Below are 26,691 nucleotides of genomic sequence, written 5' to 3'. Positions count from 1 at the left end.
CGCCTCCTCCGGTCGCTATGGCAACCGCCGCCGCACGTCCCGCCCCCATCCTGCAGCACATGATCGCGCTCGGCCAATCGCAAGCGGAGATTGAAGAAGTCACGTGCCGGAGTTTGAAGTCACGTGCCGGAGACGGTGGCTTCGCGGCTGCTCCTCAGTTCCTCTCTCCGTTTTCTGCCGCCATAACAACGGTCTGGTTTCGCTAAACAGTTGCTTTCTCCCAGTTCCGTCTCTCAAATGTTGCTCACCCAATGCGGACGGTCGCCTAAGAGCTCTGCAGGCCGTGCGCGGTTACGCAGCGCGTCACGGCAGCCGAGCAACCATCGGGCTGCAGCACCGCGACGGCAGGCGGCGGGATGTGAAGGGAACGGCAGCTCTCAGTCTGCTCAGAGCAACGAACGGGCGAAGATTACGTGCTCCGCTTACCGCACAGCGCGTCAGAGCGCTTTTAGAGAGGCAGCAAGGACAGCGGGCACGGCAGTCTGCTTCGGGCGGCTGAGCACAGCCCCGCGCAGCCACAGCTGGAGGGACCGCCCTGCAGGAACCCACAGTTAGAGACGCGTTCGCTAGAAGCAGAAAAACCTATCATCGGTGACGTCCTGCCTGAGATTTTGGTCTCATCTGTGCAGCTTTGTGTTCCTGTGCTCTCATCTTGCTGGGTGAGCACACCCTCCCCCTTTCCCCACCCCCTCAGGCCGGCGCGACGGGATGCCGTGTGCAGAAAGCAGACTGCAGTGCGCTGCGTTTGCCCCAGACGTTGAACCGCAGCCTCGCAGGAAGCAGAAGCTGAGCTCACCGCACAGCTCAGAGGCTCTGCTCTCTGCTGAGACCGTTTCCCAGCCCGACTTAACTTTCCGACACTGCGCTCCAGTATGAATGTGGTTCAGGGCGCTGGCCCTAGGCCAGTCATCCAAGGGTTTTTATTTTAGTTCTATACTGAAGGCCGAGGGAAAAGAACAACCCAACCCTAACCCTTGGACATTCCTGTCAGATCTTAAATTATCAACATAGGATAAACGTTGGGAAAGAGCGAGGTGATGGAGAACAGTTATGACATAAACACGTCCCCTTGGGTAAGCAGGCAACAGGACACCATCCTTAACTCGTGGGAATTACCATTTCACCACTGCTACAAATATACCCGCCTGCAGTGGGTTGGCATTTGAGGGTAAAACACTGAATTCAATTGCTGTTCTTTGGGAAAGGAAACCAAGATGTGAAATACCTTATGCAGGGCAGATGCAGCCCTGTAGATCTACCTTTCTGCCATGCCTTCCCTCCACAAAGAGTGGTTATCCAGGTGAGGGACAGAGTGGTTTGAGCCAGGTCTGTATATGCAGAGAAGGAACGTGTTGGCTGAGCTCAGGCAGGGACATCTTTCCCTCTCTGTTTCACCATAACCCTGGGTTTATTTGTGCTGAGAATTCCAGACATCAAAAAAACATCTGAATTGTGGCAGGAGCTCAACAGACTGCTCCACTTCCAGGGTATGCCACGGTATCACTCACTGTTCAGAGTCAGGGTAGGTAGGTCCTCTTCTGTTTGTTCTCGGAGTAGATGCTGTGTGCTGCAGACAGAAAGCAGTTTAGCCCAGTGGCTTCTTGGAAAATGCTGGCAGCCTGGCTTTTGGATCAAACATACTCCTGGGAAACACAATGCAAGTCTTAGAAAGCACTCAGCAATGCCTAGAAGGCAGTCTGTAATTTCTAGAAAGCAAAGGAGAATTCCTAGAAAGTACTGGGAAACGTTCAGAAAATGTTCTGCAGTCCTTAGAAAGTGCTTAGATACTTAGAAATGACTCCTTGTTTCCTAAGAAGCACCTGAGATTTCCTAGAAAGCACAAGGAAAGGCCTAGAAAGTGCTGGAAAAGTGTGTGACAGTATGCTGAAATTGCTAGGAAGCACTCCAAAACATTCAGAAAGTACCCTGGCATTCCAACCTGTGATTCCTACAAAGCTCTGTGAAATCCCTGGAATGAACAAGGATATTCCCAGAGATGGTGAAGAAGTTCCAAAAAGTGGTGGGAAATTCCTATGGCCTTGTCTAAATTCTTAGCATGGGAATGCTTTTAGAAAGCACCAGGGAAATGCTAGGAGGTGCTGGGAAGTCTGTATTCCAATCAAGACAATTAGTGTGCCACTAAGTGCCAGCATGTGGTGTAAGGTCAGGAAGATGCAAAGCTTGTGCCTCAGACCTGAAGAGCCATGGGAGGACATCTGTCATTGCCTGGGGTATCGAGCAGCTCTGCGTTTTAAGTTTTTCCTGTGGACAGGTGGTACTGTCACCTCTGCTGTGGAGCTGAGTGATCCTGGGGCTGGGTGGGATGGTAAGCTGCTGCCCAACTGAAAAACAGATTGCTATTTCCTGTGCCCAGGTGGCATTTTCTACAGGAAACGTCTTCTTTCAGTAGCCTTTCCATCTGGTTGCACTAGAAATAAAAGAAAGCCAGGCAAGAGCATTTTTCAAAGCTTAAACGTCCTGTTATTTTATGAGTCAAACTTCAGCTTTTACTTGATAAAAAAGGTTTTGGCTTGGATTTTCAACAGAGATTTTAAAAAGAGTATTTAGACAATGAATAAGAAGTCATTAGTGCTTTCAGTGGATGGCACCTTACTGCTGGTTGGGTTTGGAGCACGGTCTGGCTCTTAATAGGACTGTCCAGGGCAAAGGTTTGCTTGGACTGAGGTCAGACACTGCTCTTATTTTGACTTACACAGCAATGTAACCCCAAGGGCCCTCTGCAAGGAAAAGTGAGGCAATGGGTTGCAGAACCTCTCTGTTTTCTGCAGCATCAGGCTGTCACAAAGCTGCTCTGTCTCCCTGGATTTGCGTAGCTGCTGCCCAGCTTCACCTCTCTCCACCTCACCCTAGAAGGACGCAGACAGCCCCATGCCAGGCTATTTATACGCAAACCCTTCTCCAGTAATTTCCTGTAACCAAAGTCCCTGACCAGGAGAGGCACAGCAGTTACTCTGATGTGGTGCCATGGGATGCAGGAAGGAGGCAGCGGGGTGAGCTTTCCAGCTGGTCACAGAAGTCATCTGATTGATCAGGGGCAAATTGCAGAATCCCCAAGCCTGGAAGAGGAGCAAGCAGCAGGTTTCCACTATGAATGAACGCATGAACTTTCATGTTCTTATGCAGATGTTTCCAGCAAGTTATTTTCTGCAACTCCTCCTTCATCCCTGGGCCCCAGATTTCATGCTTTAGCTAAAAACAAAGTAGGTCTCTATGTGAAGTTAAAGAAAACAGAGAATTTGCCCAGCCCAACCAGAGCTATCTCAGCTCCTCTTCTGGGAAGACATGGTGGAGAAACAAAAAGTTAATTCATCTTGATTCTCATTGACAAGGAAGGGAGAAAAACAGCTAAACGGGAGAGCCACCCTAACACTGAAAACAAAGACATTGCATCAATATTTCAGGTCTTTTTTTCTTCTCTGTGAAGGGGAAAAAATTGCTCTATGCTTCATCCTTTGTAGGTTATCTTTAGAAGAACAATGTCTCCATAATTTCAGCTGACAATTAACTCTGTGCCTTATGGCGGTTCTTCCCTGGGTCACCAGAGCAGCTATTTATATCCTTGGCCAGGGATGCTGTTGCACAAAATGGCTTTGCCCAGAACCAAGACTGTGGGCAGCAAGCTCCAGAGTTTCCTGGATGCCAGGTCCCACCTCATCTGTACTCAGGGTATAGCTATTCTGCCATCCATTTTCTGCAACATAAAGGAATGACAGAGGTCTGTGTTAAACACGTGCACACACGTGGGGCAGTGGCTCCATCAGCCAAAGCCCATGAGGTTTGGTTGTTCATCGCTTCCAGGACCTCTATCAGATGTCCAGAGGGCTTTGGCAGAGGGATGATTTGCCATGAGCTGCCCCTCTGCAATAGGTGGGTAACACTGATCCCCCTGCTCGCTGCAGGAGATTCCGATGGCTAATCTAAGTACATGCACAGTGCTTCTTTTAAGCAAAACAGAACAAAGTTTTAGTTGTGCAGCCAGTGCCAGGAACTGGAATACAGACCTGGGCTCCTGCCAGTTGGACCATTTGCCCATGCAGAGCAGATTTCAGAAGCGAAGTCAAGCCAGCCCTGAGCTGGAACCAAACAGCAGGGGCTGAGGCTGCTTCTCCTCGCCTGAGGAGCTGAGGTGGGGCCAGCCCAGTCCCACCAGTTCCAGAAAGCTGGCACTGTCAGCAGCTGACCAGCAACAGCCCCGGGGGAGGCTGAGGTCTGGGCGGCAGTCCTTCAGCCTGCAGGATACAGGCAGATAAATGACCAAGTCATCATCATTATCAGTGGCGCCCAACCTTGGCATTCCATGGCCAGGAGGAAGGGCTTTGCCTGGGCCTGGATGAGAGGGCAGAGATAGGGAGGGCGACTCAGCTATGATCAGATAAGCCCTGCCCTGGGAGCACAGCCTCCAACACCTCCATCCTTACCACTCCGCCCAGTACAGTGCCCAACTGAGAAAGCCAACTGAGTTAGCCATGGAGATGACCAGTGCATCCTGGATCTGTCAGAAGCTGCACGGGTTTTGGAGTGACTTGTCACCGGGGTTCAGTGGGACAAGGCCCATTACTCAACAATGACAGAAATGTGCTTCCTGCCACCTCTGCCTCTCCCTCCAGGGAGACCCAGGAGCATCAGATCCAATTAGCCCCTGGCAAGCACCCCAGGGGTGGGTCCCCCCCACATGGGTCCAGGAGAGCAATACCTCTTAAGAAATCATTGCTGGAGAGTCACTGGGGCTAACTGACAATATTTACAGCAGTGGGTTCCCCCCACACATTCTCTAAACCAGACATAACGCCAGCGGTTGCCTCCATCCCTCAGGCACCACACCGAGCTTGCCCTGCAGTGGCCAGCCCCATCTGCCCCAGGGGAGCTGGTCAGGCCCCTGAGCACACACTGATGAAGGGGTGGGATCCAACCCAGGCAGCTCTGACTGCACAGAGCTCAGCTGAGGCCAGCCAGGAAAGTCCCCAAAGGGAAACCCCTAATGCACCAGCAGCCCCATCTAATAAACAAAGGTGCAGAAAGGCTCTGAAGTCTTTGAAAACCACTTACCATGCAACGTCCTGCTTTGAGAGGAGTGAATTCTCAATCCTCAGCCATTGCCTTTGCCTCCTTCACCCTACTAGGCACTTGGTAATTCACCAGCTCTGTCCTTCTCTATGGGGCAGTGCCCCTCCAGCTGCTCTCCACCCTCCCCTCGCCTCCTCTTCCAGGACTGTTGACGTTCTCCTGAGCAGAAAAATGCTGAGCAGTCCTGGAAAGAAAGTCAGGACAGCAGATGCTTTTCTACATGTTCCCTTTGTGGTGTCAATCCTAAACCATGCAGTTCTCCACATACCTTCATGCAGCAAAAATGAAACAGAGCAAATGCAGAAATGGGGAAGTGTCAATAGATGGGAAATACCCAGATTTCCCTCCCACAGTCCCCAGCCTAACACTTCTGACATTTTTCTTTCAGCCACCAACAGCTCCTCTAAATATACGGCCATTAAGCACAACCCTACCAGGTGCCCCTAGAGTAGTAGCTCGGAAATCAGTTTGGGGCAGTCTGAGGGTTTTACATTTGCTCGTGGCCAAGGGAGCTCCAGGAAACATCACTTCCAGAGGCAGGAGAGGTCTTACAGGCACAAGAAAATCATTACGCACAAGAATTAAGTCTGCTGGATGGTGCCCCAAGCATTATATGTCTCAGTGGGAATTGCTCTGTGCAGATGTATGTAGCCACACTGAGAACCAAACTGTACCAAGTACAAGAAACACACTGGTTAGCCTGGGACATGTTAAAGTATGAAAGACTCAGCAAAAACTCCTGTGAACAGAAGCTGGCGTGGCCAAGGCATCAGTACAGAACTGTGGATCTTTCCAAGCCAGCTTTTCACAGCACTTCTGTATGGACTCAAGAAATCTCCCCAAAATATCTGCCCATCCAGCAGGCTGAATGAGCTGAAATGTGTGGGTATCTTTTGCCTCCTGGCATCCTTTCCTCTGCAGTGCTTTTTAAGTGACGTGAGGTATTATAAACAGACCACCTGAAAAACACAATTAACACACTGGTTGGCATCAGCAGAACATGCAGAAATAAGGGATACACATTAACACAGGAAAGAAATTAAAGCACTGGAAAGACTCCCATAGTTTACATTAGTGTGGCTTGTTTCCTGCACCACAGTACCTGGGTCTTAAGTCTAACAACCATTGGACTAGAGCAATGACTCCCTCTGTTCTCACTTTTACCTCCACTGGTGTTGTCTGTAGATATTTCAGGTTCATTCTCAGCTCTGCTCTGCAGGAGAACAGTTTGGGATCACACAGAGAACAGAGAGCTCTGGCCAGCACCCCTACTGAGACAACATTTCAACTTCAGGGACCTGACTGAAGCCTAGGATTCAAAGTTGGCTTTCAGTCCCATACCTCTGCTCGGCACCGCTTAAGCTTTGCAGAGAACAAAGGCAGACTATTCTATTGCTATAGTAACATCCTCCAAAATAAACTATCTACTGGAAAAACTCCCAGGCACTACATGCAAGATTTGTCTTCCATTTCTACCGATACACGAGCCTGCAGGATGTTCCCATGTAGCAAGATACTCCCACATACACAGGATAAAAGCCCCATTCCCTTTACGTGCTGTTTCAAGTGATGCGGCACAGACCAGCAGCTGGCTTACAGCTCACCAGGGCTGCAGTTTCTGGCTCACTGGTGATACAACCTGTGAAGCATTACAGCCCCTCAGGTGAAGGCCTGGCTGGTCCCACAGTGAACCCTCAAGCTGCATTCTTTCCTTCTGACTGCTGCTCATTCCATACCCCTAAGTGTAAACTCTCCCTTGGCTAATGATGTACATCAGTGCTACGATTTGTATGTCTGGATTCACCCCATCTGGGTCTGTAATGCATTTCTAGCTGCCTGCTCACATTGCCTACTTTGCTCATACCTGGTGAAAGCACACACAAAAGGGATTCCCTGAAACAAAGAGAAATGTGTCTCCATTTCCTCACCACTAATATCCACAGCCCTTCTGTCAGCCCCACACTGACACAGGAAAACTGGGATGAGCAAGGAGGAAGATCAGCACAAACTCAGTACGATGGAGATATTTTGGAAGCAGATCTCATCTAAGACAACTGCTGGCAGGTAGAGGTCTTCCATCTGTGTTGCAGCAGTGCTGTGGCTGGACCAGACTTTAGCTGATGACCTTGGTCAGCCTAAGGGAGTGCTACAGAAAGCACAGATGTGCAGAGATTTCAACTACTCTGCACAACTTGAGTCTAAGGTTCAAGAAGAGCAGAAGAGGACATTGCTAGCCTTCCCTTTTCTTTTTTCCCTTCAAGTATCAAGTCTTCTGTCAAGAGTTTTTAATATATTTATTTGAAAACAATGTTTTGTGAAAGAGTACACTAAATAGCATATATCTGTTCTTCAACCATAAAACACGGACTATCAGCTTTAGCTCAGCACAGATTGGGGCTGCATGCACTGAACAGCAGATCTCCATAGGAAGGTCTTCATGTCTGTCTTTCTGATATCAAGCATAGTGTCTTCTTTAAAGGATGTGATCCTGGAGAAGAGGGAGAGACCAGAAAAGCAAGTGTATTTAACAAAGACTTCTTGTGGTTAGCCCCACATTCACCCCAGTCTGCCCCTGATGCAACATTTACAGTTTGTAGAAGTGAGTCTGCTTTCCCACCCATCCACCAATTCGTGAGCATAATCTTTGCTCTTGGGAACACTGGCACATGCCAGCCCATATCTGGAAATAAAGAAACTGATTTTCTGCCTCTCAGTGAGAAACCTGCACACCAGCTGAGGCACTTTAACCAGGGGACCTAAGAACTACACTATTCACTGCCTTGAACAGATATACAAGGATCATTACTATGAGACTCAGACAGCACCAGCGAGCTCATGACTGAACTGTCTTTAAATTCTGCTAAGAACTGTTGGGAACACAAAGCAACTCAGCACAGCAGAGCAGTTCTCTTTTGATCAGTTCTGCCACACTGAGGTCAAGTAGATGACAACTTTGTTATATAAACCACTTGTCCCTCTGAGATCATTCTTCATGAGCTGATTATTTCCAGCTCAGCCATCGTCTGTGACCCTACATTTCTGCTCAGACTCTGCCCAGGGATGTTCTATATAAGAGCAGACAAGCCTGTGTGATAAGAGACCAGATCCAGTAGGACTGTATAAGGCCTTATCCAGAACAGTGGGCTTCCCCTTCTATTGCTACCAAACTCTTCAATGTTTCCTTTCCTTTACTTGGATTCAATAAAGGTGCACACTATGCTGTACCTCATGTCTTAATCATCAATGTACTCAAAGGGCTCTGGTGGTTCAGGTTCCTGCTCCTCTTCCTCAATCTTTGGACCGTGAGCTGCCACAGGTTCAACCAGCTCCTCCATATCCTCACTGGTGTCCTTCAGAATGATGATGCCCCCGATGGAAAGCTGTAGAACAAGGACAACGAGTGTTAGAAGCTGCTTGCTTCTGCCTCATGGTGGAGTGGTTATGGCCACAGACACAAACGTATGTATTATACAGCCACCCTGGGCCGTATAAAACACCTCAAGTTCCTCATCAGTAGGAATGAATGCTCAACTCACACCAATGGAAAAAAAAGGCCATGAGTAGCTAGCTACAAGATACACCAGACTGAAGCCCTGGGCAAGCAGGGATAAAATCAGTTGCATAAGAAGCAGAGTTCATATTTGGTCAGACCGATGCATGGTACTTCACACTTCCTTGCTTGTTTGCACCCCACATGATGAGCTCACTGAATACATGAGCCAGACACCAAATTCTGAAAGTCTTAGTGGAGGCAGCAGCCATTCATGTGCTTTTGCAAACAGATTAGAATAAGCAAAGTCCTGACTTCATTTGTGCCCCTACATACATAGGTGCACATAATGATTCACACAGCTCTGCTTCTCTGTGGTGTGAAGCTCCTTTAAGGATCAGTCAGTGCTATCCAGGAAAAGAACCAAAAAGCAAAGCAGATCCTTTCTCTTGACTGCCCATACATGAAGGAGTCACAGCAAACAGCCCCTGATGGTGGCTTTCACATCAACATTCCATGTCAGAAGCAGCACGGTATCTGCTGATCCTCTGCTGACCGGGTCTACGCCAAAGGTGAGACTTCCTCAGAAAAAGGGAAGTTTGAGAAAGCAAAGCATCTGACATCCACCCTGACCCCTGCCTGATAAGGGGATGGAACAGACAGAGCCTATCTAAGCTGCTTTTTATATTGCCATTATCTATGTCTCAGTTTGATAGAAAACGGCATCTGGATTCACAGCTTTACCCCAGGCTCAGTCTGGCACTTTCCACTCGAAAACTAATTGAACCATAATAGCTTTATAAGGCTCATCTTAAGGGCAACAAAGCCTAGTGAAGCTTCTCTCTGTAGCAGCCTCCCAGGAGGCCATCTGAAACAGAGACTAACTTGATCACCAGCTTCCACTGACTGAGGAATCCTATTAGCAGAACCTCGTAAAACAAGGGGAATTAATTACAAAGGTCACAACCAAACATCCTGTAAGGCTAAAACAAATCCCTGCACCTCGAGGACCAAAACACGAGGTGCGAAGAGGCAGTGCTGCATCATGCCTGGCTGGGATCACAGCATGAACCACATCAGGAATCCATGCTACAAACACATTTCAAAGAAGTTTTTTACTCTGGCATTTCCCAAAGCAGAGCAAACATCTCAGTTCCCGAACATCTCAATTTCAAGACCTTCCTTGGTTACACACCCCAATGCCAGCAAAAAAAAAAATACTCTTCTGTTCTCAAAATCTGTTTTTATGGGAGGAGTTAAATGAGGAAACTGCACCACCCTCACTGACCAGTTCTGTATTAGGACTCAGCTTCTTACGAAGCTTCAGATATCCTCATGTCAGCTGCATGACAGGACACTTATTGGACTGCATAGCAAATCTTCCCAAACCAAACACTAGTTGGGTCATTTCTTTTCAGAGGACAGGAAGTGAAAGATCCTTCCACAGATTTGCTAAAACAAGGGTGTCTGGGAAGGGGATGATGCACAGAGGATTCTGATATGCTGATGGAATTCCAGGAAATACATTTATTAAAAACACAAATATTTTCCTAGGAAAAAAACAAGGCTACTATTTCTGAATAAAGTTTTCCCATGCACAGTACTGCAAAAGGGACCAACAGAGGATGTTATAGATGAAAATAAAAGCCAGATGAATTTGTTTCAGGAGATTTAGAGGCCAGGAACAAACTTATTAGGATTGCAATACAGATTGCAATGGTGTGTCTCACAGAAAAGTCAGTTACTCCTTGGGCTAATGTCGTCAGCACAAGACACGATGCATTTGTTTTACTGATTTGACTGTGAGCCTATTCAACTTTTCAGCTCATTGGAAGAGCCATGTCTCAGTCTTTATGTATCAATGACATTGCTGGGTACAAAGTGTGTCTGACTGGTTTCCAGGTTACAGCAAGTGAAGAAAGAAAGAGATAGAAAAAAAAAGATAAAGGAGCATCAGCATGATGAAACGGGTTGTAGCAGCTCTGGCTTTCCCCCCAAGTAGAACTGCACGTGATGATTTGGAGAGAGGGGAAATACGACAGCAGTGAGGTCATAAATCTCTAAAACAAATTACAGTGGTGCACCACGTGCAATTGGTGCTTTCAAGTGCACACAGAGCTTCAGGTCCTAATGCACAAGCCCAGCACAGGGAATGTTCTGTCAAGCACACAAACTAGGAACACGATGCTTACTGGTTTGAAAGGCTGATACCGGCAGCTCTCTGTCATGGTAAGAACTTTAAGCTGAGCAGGCATGACTCTTGCTGGGTTGTCCAAAAGCTGGAAATTGGGTTCAGGCTCTTTCTTCTTTTCTTTTTCATCCTTTTTTTCAGTCTCATCCTGCAGCAGGAGGGGAACATCAGCATGGTTTTAACAGCAGTCTCTAACCCAAATTCAGGAGAGTAAGGGACCCTTGATACTCTTAACACAGGGAGTACTTCCAGTGTACAGTGAGAAACCACTCACCAGCTGAGGAACAAGCTAAGATGGCACAAGCAATGCCAGAGTGGATCTGAGTACTCTTTAACAAGGCAATGCCTCACTTGTGACTGCAGGTGAAGGCACGTTTGACAGGAGGTGGCAGTGGAACAGTTTACCTGTGGCTTCTCCTTACTGTACTCAAACTCTTAAGATTCTTTAATATCATTTCCGAGAATATTAAAACTGATAAAAATTGCCCTCGCGTTTTCACTGCTTTAAACCATCAGTGACCTTTCACACTACCAGCAGCGACAACAGCTCAACCAAAACCACTCCACCCCAGTGACTCCCCAGGGAACTGCAGCTAGAAGCTACTTCACTCAGGAGCTGGAGGCAAAAACTCAGAAGGAAAATACATGACATCATTTGTATACGTAAGAACCTGGACTGCACTTTCTCCACTGCTCAGGAACATCTGTGAGTTGCAAACAAAAATGGAGAAAAGATGGAGACAACCAATAGGAAATTATCAGGAATATCACCACACGCATGGCCCATCTTGTAAAGCAGAATTTCTGTCACAGTGACTGCTCGTTGCTGTGCAGATCTCTTGGAAGCTATGGATTACTAGCCACATAACAGACATATGAGAAAAACAGGAAAGCAATTGTAGCTCTAAAGCATTTGGACAATTGCAAAACACTGAACTCAAACACAGCAGGTGGCAGCAAGCTCCCTTTTTGCTATCCTTGTTTTTCTATTACATTTAGCCAAAAAAATTCTTTTCAGACAGCTAGAGTGTAGACAGACATGACACATGAATCCTTTCCAGTACACTGCTTTCTCTCAACACCTTTACTTAACTGTAGGTTGCAAAACTTTTGGAAGAAACATTCATCTGCTCAGCACATTTTTGCTTAGTCTATAATGCTGTAAGAATGATTTAAAGAAAAGGCAACGTTTGATGACAAGGAAACAGTGATAAAGGAGCAAAAAGAAAAATCAGAAATTCTACCTCCATATGAGAGGTGATTCATTTTCTGAGCCAACTCTGTGAAGTTCAGTGCCTACAATGTGGCCAGTATTCATAGCTCTAGTACAGACATTTTACATATACACCTTTGATCTTATGCCACTCTCCCTTCATGTACTGTTTGTGTATTTCTTACAATTAAAGAGGCCCAAAGTCCCTGACCATACTGCTTCTCTCATACAGATGTTAAACTGGAACCAGAAAGGTTTCTATTGCACACAACACATTCTCCACTTACAGTTATCTTACATTTTTGCAGCTGTTAGGTGGGCACAAAAGAAGTGTTCTTTGTCAAGAATCATCAAAAATATTAGCTGCACGTACATTTGACAATATAAGCTTTTGCCTTGAAGGAAGTCAGTTACTTCACATTATTGAAGAAGCTTTATTTCTCAGAAATAATAGATTTGAAGTAATAATGCCTGTTGCTTGTAACAGCACACACACCCAAGATGCTAATGGGTGTATGTAGCACACTGATATGTGTATTGATACGCTCAGAACTGACTGTAATGCAGGTCACAGCGGGGACACTGTTAAGTGGGCACCAGCTCTCATGACACACTTTTCTCATTTTTATGGGATGGGGGAAGAAGATACATAAATTTCAATGTTTACACCCACCACTTCCATCTTTTCTTCTTCCTTCTTCTCTTTTTCCTTCTCCTTTTCCTTCTTCTTGGCTTTTGCAGTGATGGACAGCACAGCAGTGGAAACCTGGATATGTCAGAGGAGACATTCAGTATGACTACAACACTATGTAGTGCATCAGTCTCCCCTGCAAGGGAACAAAGGGAAGCCAGAGCTAGGCCAGTTCTCAGTGCAGGCATCAAAATTTCACTCCCTGTGCACTGTTCTGTTTAAGAGACAAACAGGGCACCACAAAACTAGACAAATGGCACAGATACACAAATGTAGTATGGGTACAGTCATACATGAGGAAGGACAAACTTCCTAATTTAGGGATTAATCATTATTGTTGGTATCTCTACATGAGATTTTTGCTTATGTATTTTTAACAGAGTAACAAGTGGAATTCCTGTAATTGGGAAAACTCTTGCCACAGTCTCTGTGGTAAATAAATATATATATACTCTTAAGAAAGATTGAAAAAGTAGCTCCACTCTCCTAAACAGACAGCTATTTCAAGAAGCAGATGCACATCATGCACTATGGATGAACTCTCATGAAAATGCAGCACTTCTGAGTTAGAAAGTACACAGAAGCAACAGCTAGTAGAATTCAGCATGTCTCCCCACTTCCAGTGAGCACAACTCTGTCCACAGCAATTGTCCCTGTAAGTAACTTCCTCAGAGGAACAGGGAGCAAGAGTATTTGTCATCTTGCTGGAGAGGCTTTCTAGGCTGAATGTTGATGCGTGGTATGTTTTCATTTCAGCCAAGGAAGTTTATAAGAAGAGTCATCCAATTCATATCCTATTCAAAGGTGAGAATGCAGCTATGAGGAGTAAACTTTGTCTTTCGTTTAGAGTTCATTTCTGTGTTCCTTGTCAGCATGGAAATTTCTCCTGCCCATCATCAATTCTGACAAAATGTTTTACCATTTTCCATTTGTTAGCATGACATGCCAGAGCTCTCCACTGCTCCAGTTGCTCCCTCAGGGCTGCTTCACCTGCTGCTGTGGGCTGCTCAAAGGTTTAACCATTTTTTGCCAGGAGACAAATTGCTTCCATTGTTGTTCTGTAGTCATCTAATAGGTCTCATCCACTCCCTTTCTAACATCTCAAGGTGTTCTCAGTTTCACACTTACCTTTTTGAGATCCACAGAACTTATCACTCATATGGCACATGGCCCCACTGCCCTGAGACCAGGTACACTTCTGTCCTTCCATATGGTACTAGCTGAGATCTGTCTAACCTAATACTCTCAGTGCTTGTATTACTGCCGCAGTTTGGAGCCCATGCCACAGACAGGGACGCTGTTGTGCTAGGTGCTGCACACAGATGATACATAAATCAGTAGTGCACTGGTAAAAAAGAGTTTTAATCAATGCTTCTGCTTGACCACTGGTGATAAGGGAGGTTCCAGCAACTCAGTAGCACAGCAGCTCTATGCCATAATCAGAAAGTCCCAAGCTCAGCAGGAAAAAATAGCTAGAATTCCCTTTCAGAGACAACAGCAACTGCCAATTTTTCTTTTGCTCTTCAAATTCCCTGTTAGTGCCACCAAAGTCAATGTTTATACTAGAAGGGAGAAGGGGTTGGTCTTTGCAACACAGAGAGCTAGTGCAAATACCTTTTCTTTCTCCTTTTCCTTTGGTACCTCCAGCGGTGGGGGGTAGGCAAACGTGGATGGCTTACAGTTGGACTTGTATTGGACTTTTGGCATCTAAGACAAACAGTTAAAAAAAATTCGTTAGAGACAAAAAGCAGGGGAAAAGGTCCACAGCATAATAATTACTTTAGCTTAATTTTCCTTCCAGCAGAGACAAGCACAGATCCTATAAAGAATACAGGCTTCCCTTTCTCCCCCTCCGGAAGCAGAGAAACTGTTATCAGTGGCAACAGTTCAACTAGAACAATGTTATTTAATTATCCTATAATTCGACTCTGGCAAGCTCTCCTAGCCTCCTCCATACACTCCATGCTATTCACACCATGCTTTGTTTTCATTGTTTCAGTGCTTTTGTGGTTTTGATGTTATTGCTGTGCCTGCTTGTATTAGCACAAAATTGGTTTAAGACCTAAGTGAAGATCTTTTAATGCACGCTAGACCAGACCAAGCACTGCCTGACATTCACCTCTTGCAAAATAACAGTACTTGTTGGGGATGGGCAACTAATTTTACATATTGCCTTACTCTTATCTACTTAAGCAAGACCAGAAAGCACCCTCTGACAGCCCATTCAAATTCAGAGGGTGAATTCTCATCTCCCTTCCTTCATGACACATCACAGACTAAGAGGAGACCAAGGACTGCTCTGAGGAAGCAAGGTGGGTGTGGTGAAGCCCATTAACACATATTAGCATTCAAGCTAAGTTATATAAAAATCTTGCCCACAGTCATTTGGATGCCCTGGAAACCAAGGGATGGGGAGACAGTGTCAAAATGGCAGTGCAGCCAGTCAAAAAGGTGCTGCACTCATTACGTCTGAGGAGGTGCAGTGACTAAGCAGCAATGCAATCCATGTGAAATATTCAGGTCAGAGAAAAAGAATGGTACTTGAATGCAAAGCTTCTCTTCAAATACAGCAGTTATTTTCAGCTGTGTGCAGACTGACTTGATGCTAAACCCAATACAGGTAACAGAAGAGCACCCTACAGCCACAAACTTTTGCTCTAGGGGCTGCATGGACACCCACTGTGGTATACAGCTTGCACAGCCGATCAGCTCAAAGAACAGACACACCAAATAGTGCAGTACCCAGGACAGTGGTTCATTATTTATTCCTCCAGGAACAGAAACAGATCCTTTTCCAAGTGCTGGCTCTCCTAAGGGAGAGTATCACGCCATTCATATGGGAGTAGAAGATGGTTTAAAGGCAACTTTTTTTCTTTTTAAATAACTTCAGCTTTACAGATTGATGGTCTTACAGTTGGGTGGTATCTGCCCACACATATTAAAGAGTTCTTTTCTTCAACTTTGAGATGAAGGAGTCAAAGTCTACTCTTTCCAACTCTCCTACCTCTATTCCTTCCACCAGCTCCATAATTTCAGCCTGCTTTTCAGACTTCTTCCAGTTTGCACCATTTCTGGTACACACAAGCTGGAAGTACTCAAAGAAAATCAATAAATGCATGTGTGCTTCTCCCTTTCAGGACACTGAAGTCTTCCAAGCCACTAACGTCTGTTTTCTCCACTCATTACATACCTTGAGATCCTTGTTAAGGCCGATGACACATGTTGGTGTGAAAGCCAGTGACAAGAAATGACTCAGAGGGAACCAGAACCAGAACTGGGTGAAGACCAGAACTCCCACCACAGAAGGCATGTGAGTGTGTCCCGTCCTTGACTGCAGTGAAATTGTGACATTATGTCCCCCTGGAAATATTCAGAAATGACATCACTTGAGTTAACGTATCCCTGGGTACTCCATGAGGACGCTGAGATGATGCATCTCTAAAACAGCTGCTGTGAAGGCAGCTACCACAGTGCCACGCCACAGTGCTGTCAGCTTCCTCCTCAGCCACCTCACCTTTCACAGTGAAAGCTGTGGGCAGTGTAGCTGTTTCCATCTATCTCTGTACATCTGCTTGATATCACCAAAACAATCAATGAACAGAGCCCTTCCATGTTTATTTTGCCAGGAGACAGTTAAAACAGAAGTACAATTCAGAAGGCAGAATAAACAGGCAAACCTTCATCATAACTATTTTCCAAACACAGCGTAACGATGAACCACAAAGGAAACAGCACATACAGAGCACTCCATAGGGAAACTTTTCTGTCTGCCTCCTTGAACAGCCTATTACTCAGATGAAATATGCATACAGGTTTATTCTACACCATCTCAGTAGAAAAAAATGTAAGCAGCAATAACTTCAAAAGTTCCTTCTAGAGGTGATCAATCTATGCAGCAAAGAGACACGCTTCTGCAGCATTTGCAACAAAATTAAATCTCTGCCAGACAGCTGAGGCTTAAGTTTGCCTTAACTTGCAAAGCAGAGACCAAAACAACTCCATATGTTGATATAGTGCAGAAGCATCCAGCTAGAAACCAAATTGAAAGATTGGGCTTGCAGACAGTGTGGGAAAGTGTTAATCTGATCTTCAGTTTTCTGATGAACACAGTGAATTGAGTTGAAGAGGGCACCAGGCAAGTCCATTACCGCTGACATGCCCAAGTGCAGGAAGGTAAACTTTGTTAAAATACAAACACCCACTCCTTCCAGACTCAGGGCACTTTGTGGCTGAAAAATCCCAAACTGCAGCAGCATTCCTTTGCCATGCACAAGCAGCCACCTGTAGTAGGGCCAGACAGCAATTACCAAAACTAATGAAAGCCCTGAATGACAGTTATCTCATCTTACTTATATGTCAGTTAGTCCCAGGAGAAACAGTGCAAGGCAAAGGATTTTGATGTCTTCCTATAGGATATTATGCATACATACAATCTCCCTGCTGTTCCTTTTGTGATAGCAATACATCTCCTGCAGTTTGACTAAAGAACTCCTTCCGAGCTCCTATTTCAAGGAAGATAATAGTATGATTCCTGCTTTCACCACTTCCAGGTTTGCTCTGCTTCTCATTAATTTCTCCAGCACCATTCTCATGCTTGTATTTGAATTTGCAACATTAATGAGGCACTGCCTGAGATCTTGTGTTATCCTTAAACATGTCAAACACTGCACATTTAAATCTCTGGTCTTCTCAATCTTTACTTGGAACTTTTCTTCACTGCATCACTATATAAGGGCCAGATCAGTAATCTGCAGATATTCTAGGTGAAGCACTCCAGTAGATGTTTCACAAGCAGCTTAACTATACTTTATCAAACTTTTGGAATTTTTTCCCAATTTATTTTTAACCACCAGAATTATCTCATTTCTGGAATTTCCTGGATGAGTAACAGACGTCATATTCCAAAGATGCTGTCATGCTGCTACTTTCTGCTGGTTTATGTGCAAGCAGACCACCCCCACTCCCAGGGTTTTGTGGGGAGCAGGAAAAGTGGAGAGATGCTGCAAAATTGTGCACTATCTTCATGATTAAGCTGCAGCCCTGACAATCTGGAAGGGAACACATGCCAGATCTCTGGATGGATGGATGGTTGCTGTGACATGGTATCTCAAAAACCAACCAACCCACTCCACATCAACCAGCCAAAAGACCTTATAATGCCAGGTTTTGTAAGGTGGTACTTCGACGTTCATTTCCCAGAATTCACATTGCTATTATGGCAAGATTTGTCAGAAGCAAAGGAGCTGTTCTGAAGGCTATGAGGATTTACTGGCTTAATGTTAACAAGGAAGGGGAGCACAGCAAGCAGATGCTGATGATTTTTATATGAACTCATTCATGGCTTGGAATCGAGTACTTTTGTAACACTCACTCAATTCTGCAAACTTTCTTTTGAGAGGTGCTGTGATAGCACACACACTTTGCTGGTGGTATTTCTGGCAGTGCAGCACAGGACAGCACCACAGCACCATACTCACTATATGTTGTGTTAGTCCTATCAGAGTTATGCCAACTTTAAATTACGACTCTGTACACAGGGACAACCAGAAGAAAGGTAGGAAACAGTAGCACTGAATTCAATGTGTGTGAGGGTAGGCAATGTGCGTATCCTTTTACCTTCTATACTTAAGTATTTAACAGCCTAAATATAACATGTTGTGTGAGATGTGTACTTTGAGGGACAACAAGGAGACTGGCAACTCTTGTAACTTGGAAGAGTTCCTTTTCCATCCTTCACTAAAATTGTCTCTAAAACCATTGAATCCAGGACATAGCACCTTCATGTTGTCAACAGCTCCTTCCACTCAGTCCCCAAGGAAACCTTTTCTTAACATAGAAAAAAAGTTTTTCCCAGAATACTATGTAAATATTTGTATGCTGACTACCACTTCTTTTCTTATTGTTTGAGAAATGTAGTATCAGAGATAGAGAAGAAATGTACAGTTCAGAGAGCAAAATAGTTTTCAAGTAGGTCAAATGCTGACATCTGGTTAAATCACCATATCCCTTTTATAGCTCATATTTACTAATACATGTTCCAGAAAATAAAGCATCTTATTTTTGCAAAGAACAGAAAGGGAGTCACCAGTCTGAAACAGGAGAGCTTGTCTGTACATGAATTATAAAAGTTCAGAGGTTTTTGGGGAAAAATAATAAGCTAAATTTAGAATGTCTACATTTGTCATGTATTAATACAGTAAAAAAGTATAGCTGCTGGGGCTTAACAATTAGACAAATGAAACACCATGAAACCATGTCTGATGGTTGGCTCCTTGTCAGAGCAAAAAGCCCACCTGCAATGCGTCATTTCCCAGCTGCACACCGGAAATCTTGCACTTTTAATCAAAGCCTGTCATTGGAAGAGAATTAATACTTTTCTACTTCCTCCACTAAAAAAAAACCTAGTCTCAATAGCCCTAACTATGACAGATAACACAAAGAACCTTTTCTTTCTAGCAGTGATAATTAAATTTTGTAGCCCGTTGTTCAGATAATCACTTGTAGTTGAATGAGAGAGATAAAAAGAATTTTTTTCTTTTAAGAGACATTAATGAAAGTGGCAACAGGTTAAGAAAGGGAAGTTCACAGCCTTGCCCCAGCAACACAGCAAGAGACAAAGAGTCAAGATGTTGGCACAAATTCACACGCAGTTTACTAAAATTGAGCGTTTATGGTTTCTAAATCTTTTTATGATACCCATATGACATATCAAGCAAACAAAGTTTTAGCTGCATTTTTATTATTTAATCTTAAAAAAATTGAAACCAGTCTGTAAAGCTGAGAGATTCTGAGCCAGCTGGGCTCTTGCTTGCCAATAACATAGTATGAGTATGGGAGTGACCAAAATTATAGTAACAATTTTGTTGAAAAGACTGCTAAGTGTGAGTTCCAGCAGAGGTACCTGGGAAGCAAGGTGAAATGAAAAGAGACAGTTCTTTTTTCCTTCTCTGTAGCCCCAGCCATGAAGCACGGAGCAGCCTGACTGCCACACACATACCAGGAACAGAGCTCTCTAAGTACACTTCCATGCAGATAAGCTCAGGCAGCCCTGAGTTTTTCTCCCCCAGCTACGTAGGTTGGCAATATGGTAATTTCATACAGACACTCATAACAGTGCTTGGTGCTGGGCTTAAACCAGGCCACACAGGGACAGATGCATTATACTTCTTTGCTGATGTGACTTCAGGACTAATCCTGATCTCAGAGCACACTGGAAAGCAGCTTGTTTCTACCTAACCAAGAAACTCCATGGCCAGGGAAGCCCATAGCACAAGAGACCAGCAGGGACAAACTGTGTTTGGGACACAGTGGAACAGAGGACAGCAGTGGAAACTTGGAAAGAAGGTACTACTGACACACAGCACGGTATGTGTCTTAACTCCAGCAGAAGGAAAAATTCAAAACAAAACACTGTTTGCCCTCTTTGCTTAAAGAAACCTTCCTTAATAGGTCCTGCAATTCAGCCCTCGTGAAATGCTAACACCTTTTACAGTATCTTACCCCTTATCAACATTCAGACGCTAACACTTGTGAAATGTTCCCTACACCAGAAGTGTCTGTGACCTGGAACTACAAAGCAGGGTTTATTTAATTAAGTACAATTAGTTGAAATCAGAGATTTCTTGATGCTATTATGTGACAAGCAAAAAGCCAGCACCTTATCTCTCGAATGAAATTGCTATTACAGCTACAAGAAGCACTCCATAATCAGACAAGTTTAAGAAATGTTGGCTGCTGTAGATGTTTGGGTAATTACCTGCATCCAAAATGCCTTGTGCCAGGATTGCTCCAAACTTTGCCATAACATCATCGTGCTTATCATTGATCACTTTGGAATAGAGTTGTCTGAACTGGCTGACCTGGATGGGAAAAAAAGAAGAGATAAAAAGAAATTACAAAACGGACATCTAAAACATGACTCAAATATTTTGTCTTTATGAGAAGCATCCTGGATTTCTGCATACTAGAAGAACATTTTTTCAGTGGCTTTAATTACAGGTGACACAAGTCTAATAATTAATTAAAGAGGTGATCCCCAGTTGCAGACACTCATAGAGTGAGTTTAAAGTATTCAGGATGGATGTGCATTTCCAAATCACATGTTGCAGGCCTTCAGGAATTGCCTGAGAATCTCTGGAGCATCAGTGGAGTAAGAGAACAGCTCATGAGTCTGTAGCAACTACTACATGTTCTTAGGTGCATGGCACTGTGCTTTATTTAATTGCCTTCAATTCCTACTGCTGAAAACCTCAAACTTATTCTGGTTTTCCTGTACAGTATTTCTGCTGGATGGATAATGGCCCTACGGCGTGTCACCAGCAGATTTTGCTACTGTGTTCATACCTTTTAAGCCAAAATCATTAATGAAAATATTGAATAATGTAACGGATAATCACAGTACATTTACCACAATGTTTTTAAATGTTCATTAATAAGGGAAATTGATAAACCTTTGCTTGTAACATCGTCATTGCTCCAGACAGCTTCATCTTTCCCTAAGTTTACACAGTGCTGAAGAAACATGCTGAAGAGCATCACATCCAGGAATAAAAAAGCTCAATCAAAAATTAAGACCTTATCTTTTGATGTATACATGTGAGCAACACCACAGATCAAGTGATCTTTATCACTTGAAAAAGCTGATCAGGAAATCCCAGCCTACAGTTCAGTCCAAACCCAGGAAAGCTGCATCCAATCCTCAGCTTATCTGGAAAAATCTTCCATACCTCTTCTCTAAATTAACTTTGGCACAGATATGAAGGAGACATTTTATTCTCACTCAAGCCTTCACCTCACACACTCAAAAGCAAAGGAGACCTTTTCAGAAAAGGGTCCTTCCAAATCTCTTGAACAAGTTTGTCCCAAGCCTTGGGCTGTTTTGTTGCTAAGCCCTTTTCCTACAACTACAGCCAAAGACAAGGCAAACTTCTACCTGAAGATGCTGCCATCAGAACCACAAAGCACCAGAATGGCCACCCTTAAACAGGGGCAGCAGAATTGCTGACTGTTATCAGTTCTCTATTCACCAGTTCCCCTTTGCGTTGAGAAGTTTTTAGTTATGAGGTGGTAAGGTCACCAAAGAGAGGTGGCTGACATTTTCAGGGTAGCCACACATACAGGTGGGTGACAGGGAAATACTGCTCACACAATACAGGGTTTCACTGGATGCAATGAGCCAGCTCTGCTAACTGCCTTGCTCTATTTATGTTTTTTTCATGCTCTCCCAGTGTTTATTTATAAACACTTAGGCTGAGGTTTACACATTTAATATAAATAGTTTGTTTCTTAAGCTTGACCTCTGGTAGACTGGAAAAATACCTCATTTTGTACTTGCAGAGTTATTTTCCCTCCCTGACCATACTCACAGCTTCTGAGGCACTGCACGTCCCTCCTACTCCTTCTGGAGTGATGCTGACTTCCAGCACCCTGGAGTACCATGAGCAACCACAAGCAAGCTGGGAGAACCAAAGCCTTCAGATATTACTTGAGAGACACAGAAGCAACATGTAAATCTGTTAGTCTGGTTTTGCTGAACAGTGGGATTCTACTGCTTCTGTTTGGAGCACATTATTCCTCTAAGTCTGGGTGCAGCTTCTGGGCTTGGAATATTTATAAAAACAGCTGGATGTTGCAAAGCTCTGAAAAATCACTCACTCAGTGAATCATAATCTGGAATTTACACAGTAATCAAATCTTCAGAGAACAAAATGCTGGGTGAGGTGAGGAGATAATGAGCAGGTCAGCTAGCGATCATGCAGGTGTCTGAAGTCTGAGGAAGAAGCACCTTGGAGCATGGCAGGTGCCACTCCACAGCTCCTGCTCACAGATACCAGGGCAGAGCGGATGAACAAGGCATGTCAGCATCAGTCCCACCATGAATCAAGTAAGAAACAGTCATCATACTGTCTGCTTATAAAGTACAAAATATGTACTGCCATAGCAAAAGTTCCGCTTTCTGATAAATTGTGTATACCTGTGAACAACTGCCAACTCTGAAAAATGTATGAATGTAGTGTATTCCTTTTGAAGTTTTACTTTAACACCAGCAGTAACAAATCTTCTATGACAGGATGGGAGACCAGCCTGCCTGGCTTTATGCACTGGGCAAACTTACATCCAAGAACTGACCCAACGCTAGAATCAACAGTAGGTCTGCACACTTTTTCAGGCAGTTTCTAGAAGTAAACACTTCCTAGCACTGAGCATTCTTAACTGGATCAGCTCCCGGCTGTAAAACCTTCCTTGAAGTTGAGGAAAGCCTGCTTTGGCAGGTCTAGCTGTACCATCCTCACACAGCCCTTGGAGAAAGCAAAGCAGAACCTCAGTTGTACCTTTGCTGCTGTGGCAGTCGCCTCCTACAGAATGGATCGATGCATCAACAGGCAGTAGTTTGTAAAGCAGTTGAAGTAAAACTAGTTTATCCTATCAAGTTTATCTAGCGTGGCCCTTTAATCTGCTATTGTTTTTCCTTCAAATTGCAGTGATAAGTACATTGCACACTACTGAATTGATTTGTTTAATATGTTGTGAAACCAGCAAGAACTGTTTCTCCCTCAAAATCTTCAACTACTTTCAAAACTTTACAGCATTTGGGAATGCTACCAAGAAATTTATTTGGCCAGCTGCTAGGAGGAATACTCAAACACAGGCAGCGACACATTTCATCTTTCCTAAGAACCCACACACCATTTTGACAATTAACACTGGCCAAAACTGCATGCCACTGATTTCAGATGAAGCCAAATGCGCAACCTTAGAAACACAGAGGAAACAACACAGGCTTTAAGGCACAGGAATGATACAGCACCGTTTCCGACTGCAAGCTCGAGGGGCTCATATTATTTAACATTTAATAGGTTGTTTACCACTTCTCCCTCCACCAGTCGACATCATGCATGCAAAGCCCATGGGACTGTTAATACAGCTTCTGTTTTATTAACAGCTCACTAATGGAAACAGTGATAGACAATGTGTGTGATGCTTATTGCAAGTGCAAACTCTGAAGGATGAGACTTAGGAATCCAGTTCTAATAAAACAATATTTGAGCTGCTTGCATGCTTTTTATATCCATCTTTGAAACTGGAAGCTACCCTACATATGATTGCTGTCTTCAAACTGTGTAAGAGCATACAGTATGTGCAAGCATCCAACTGTAAAGGACTTCTGTGAAGGAAAGCTAAGATATTGCTAGAATACTGTAGAAAACAGTTTTGCATTTAGCAATACTGAGCAATTCAGTTAGGAAAAAAAAGAAAAGAAACATCAGGTCCTGTTTTCCTTACATTTGAAGAGAAAATGGGCCAAGATGATCAAAGAAGAAGGGAAAAAATATTCTAACTTGCTGATTATCTTCTCATTCCATAAAGATCACTGCCCCAGTGCACAAACAGCAAAAGGAAATCCAATAAATCTGATACAAGATGTTAGGACAAGTAGCATGCCTCCCAAATTGCTGCCTTAATTGCCCTGCTGGTCAAAAATACATAGAATTGACATTGATTTCTGTTACAATGATCTCATCGTATCTATAATTTAGGATTCCGTTTCACAAAATAAACTTGTTATTGTTCTACATCCTACATTAATATGGCTCTTAAATGTATCAGCAGAGGACAGGAAAAGCCACACTGGCTGCTTGCAGAGTAATCCGAGTTCCAGCTCCAAAGTGACAAAGTCAACTTCACACAGCAGCTGTCACCCTTTGGGGCATTTCAGCAACTTGCAAGTTCAATTATTTCCTTATTAAATACATCACTCAGTTAAACTCTATTAGTTTAAATAGTAAGTGCAACTGAGAAGATGACAAATACAAAGAAAAGACAAAAGCACAGTGAATTAAAATAACTGGATTATTAAAACTCCACTTACTGCTATTATTTCAGCACTGCAATTCTGATGTTAGCTTTCTTCCTTCTTGAAAACCTCCCTGTATTGATGTAGAAGTAACAAATGCATTTTGCAGTTACAGCCCCAACCAGTCCCCAGACAGGGCTGCTGGTGGTAGTAGTTCTGCATTAGGTCTTGAGGAAAATAAAGTAAAAAATAATACTAAAAAACCCATGATTGGAAACCTAGCTATTTCCATAGGCAGATGGGTAGCTTATTTGATGTACTTAACTTGAAAGGAAAAGTAAGATAAAAGCATGTTTGAGAGAAAAGTTCCTGTTAGTCTCCATGCTTTATATTCCAATATGAAGGGAAGAGAAAATGCATAAAGTAGAATGAAGAACTGCTAAGTTGGATAAAGCAGCACAATGACTCCATTTGCTCCTGTCCTCAGCTCCAATCAGCACCAGAGGATTTGAAGTCATTTGAACCCAAAGCACACTGCTCACACAAAGGCTACAAAAGACAGGCAGTACCAAATGGAGAAGTAATGACAGGAAGGCCATCAGACTATATGCCATAACCTTCACAAAATCACTCTCTCCTGCATGCCAGGCATCTCAAAGCGTTTAGCAGCAGTGACACAATGATATGAAGTTGTCTAAATGTAACGTTTAGCTTCTTGATAACCCCACGAAGAACACAAACATCGTTTGTGGGACATAAAACCCAAGGATCTCCGCCCTAATAGGCAGCTAATAGCTGCTTATCTAGCAGTTGCTCCATCATGCCATTTAGGAACCTAATCAGATCAAAATACGTCACCGTAACCCAAAAATGGCCAGTTATCTGAACTCCACCTTTTCACATCAGAGCAATTTTTCTTTAGGCTGGCAAAGAGCTCCAAAATTGTTTCCCATGGAAATGGGAATAATAAACAACTTAATTGGCAGCATATTCCTCACAATATTCTTTTTACTTCTGAGCAAGAAACTCTGGTATCTAAAGATAACTTCTAGAGAGGCTCCTTCCTTCAACAGAAGCAAAACTGATATATCTTGTCCTCAGACCCTAAATTGTCAGATTATTTCAAGCACTCCTTATTAATTTATATCTTGTAGGATTATTGTTTTCATGTTTTCAATATTTGCAGCATTTCTATGACAGGGTCAGGAATTGCCTTCTCTACCTGTATTACATAACACCGCTTACATTTTGGCTCATAAAAAGGGCTATAGCATAAAGCTTTTTCAGTTCCTCTCTCCATTTTTAAACAAGGCACCGAGCCTCACACTGTACATCTCATCCTGTCCCAGTTTTAACAACCTGTTTAGGATGCCTACATATTGCACAGACCTCCAAAGCTAAGGTTAACAGCGCACTCTGCGGAAACAAATCTGACTTAGTACACACTAAAATGACCACTCCTTCTGTCTGCATATCTGTATAGGACATGGATTCACCTATCACCTTAACAGGACTGAAAACCCAATAGATGGATTACTCTTAATGTCCTTTCACAAAAGAAAGTATCAGCATTATTTTTTGGGGTGGGAAAGTGAGGCACGGGAAGGCTACACAGTTTGCCCAGCATTTCAGAGGAGCACAGAAGAATGACTAAACCTCATTTCCTGCACTCAGAGCTGGCATCCAATAGATCGAGGAAGAAATGATAAAAACAAGAAGAATTTTCTTTCCAAAGAAAGGATCTTCCAGCTTCACGTTACAGTCATTTCATATTTTGGAAGATGAGGAAATCCTACAGATCTCTACTATTCTCCTCAGATGTATTACAATTGATAATGTAACTGCCAGATTCTGCTCAGTGAAAACTCCCTTTCCATTTTTAAATAATTCAAAAGAACAAACTGCTTGCACACCCATATATTCTATACCTTGGAAATACCCGAACACCTGTATTCATGGACTTTCTTTCCTTTCCCAAGCAAAATTTTCCAATGGAAAAAAGATTTTTTCCCTCTTTCACCCCATCCAAATGCAGTAAAAGAGTAGCTGCTTTTATTATAGTTCAATTTCTAAACTGATGTCAATAAAAGCAACCCACTATGATAGGTGAGTGGCAAAGTACCAGCTACAGCTCGGTCTCACTGCTCACCAGAGGAGATGAAATGTGATACCTCAAAGCTTCTATTAATGCAGACTTTTAGACTGAACAAATGTTTGCATATTATCA

The 26,691-nt window shown here is 43.7% G+C and overlaps 1 protein-coding gene across 1 annotated transcript in view; it reads right to left on the bottom strand.

Moving 5' to 3' along the window:
- Window positions 1–7,364: 7,364 nt before the first annotated feature.
- Window positions 7,365–26,691, bottom strand: part of PSMD1 (proteasome 26S subunit, non-ATPase 1) — a 59,987-nt gene continuing 40,660 nt past the window's right edge. Inside the window, exons 19-25 of the mRNA XM_065748510.1 lie at window positions 20,427–20,529; window positions 15,861–16,030; window positions 14,285–14,377; window positions 12,653–12,745; window positions 10,768–10,914; window positions 8,311–8,465; window positions 7,365–7,573 (exon numbers count right to left, since the gene is read on the bottom strand). Of these exons, the coding sequence (XP_065604582.1) occupies window positions 8,319–8,465; window positions 10,768–10,914; window positions 12,653–12,745; window positions 14,285–14,377; window positions 15,861–16,030; window positions 20,427–20,529 (753 nt within the window). The 3' untranslated portion in view covers window positions 7,365–7,573; window positions 8,311–8,318. The remainder of the gene's footprint in view (window positions 7,574–8,310; window positions 8,466–10,767; window positions 10,915–12,652; window positions 12,746–14,284; window positions 14,378–15,860; window positions 16,031–20,426; window positions 20,530–26,691) is intronic.

This window comes from Cyrtonyx montezumae, unplaced genomic scaffold (assembly GCF_038088225.1).
Source record: "Cyrtonyx montezumae isolate F1298 unplaced genomic scaffold, pur_monq_1.0 scaffold_5, whole genome shotgun sequence".
Taxonomy (NCBI): Eukaryota; Metazoa; Chordata; class Aves; order Galliformes; family Odontophoridae; genus Cyrtonyx; species Cyrtonyx montezumae.
This window is presented reverse-complemented; position numbering and strand designations above follow the sequence as displayed.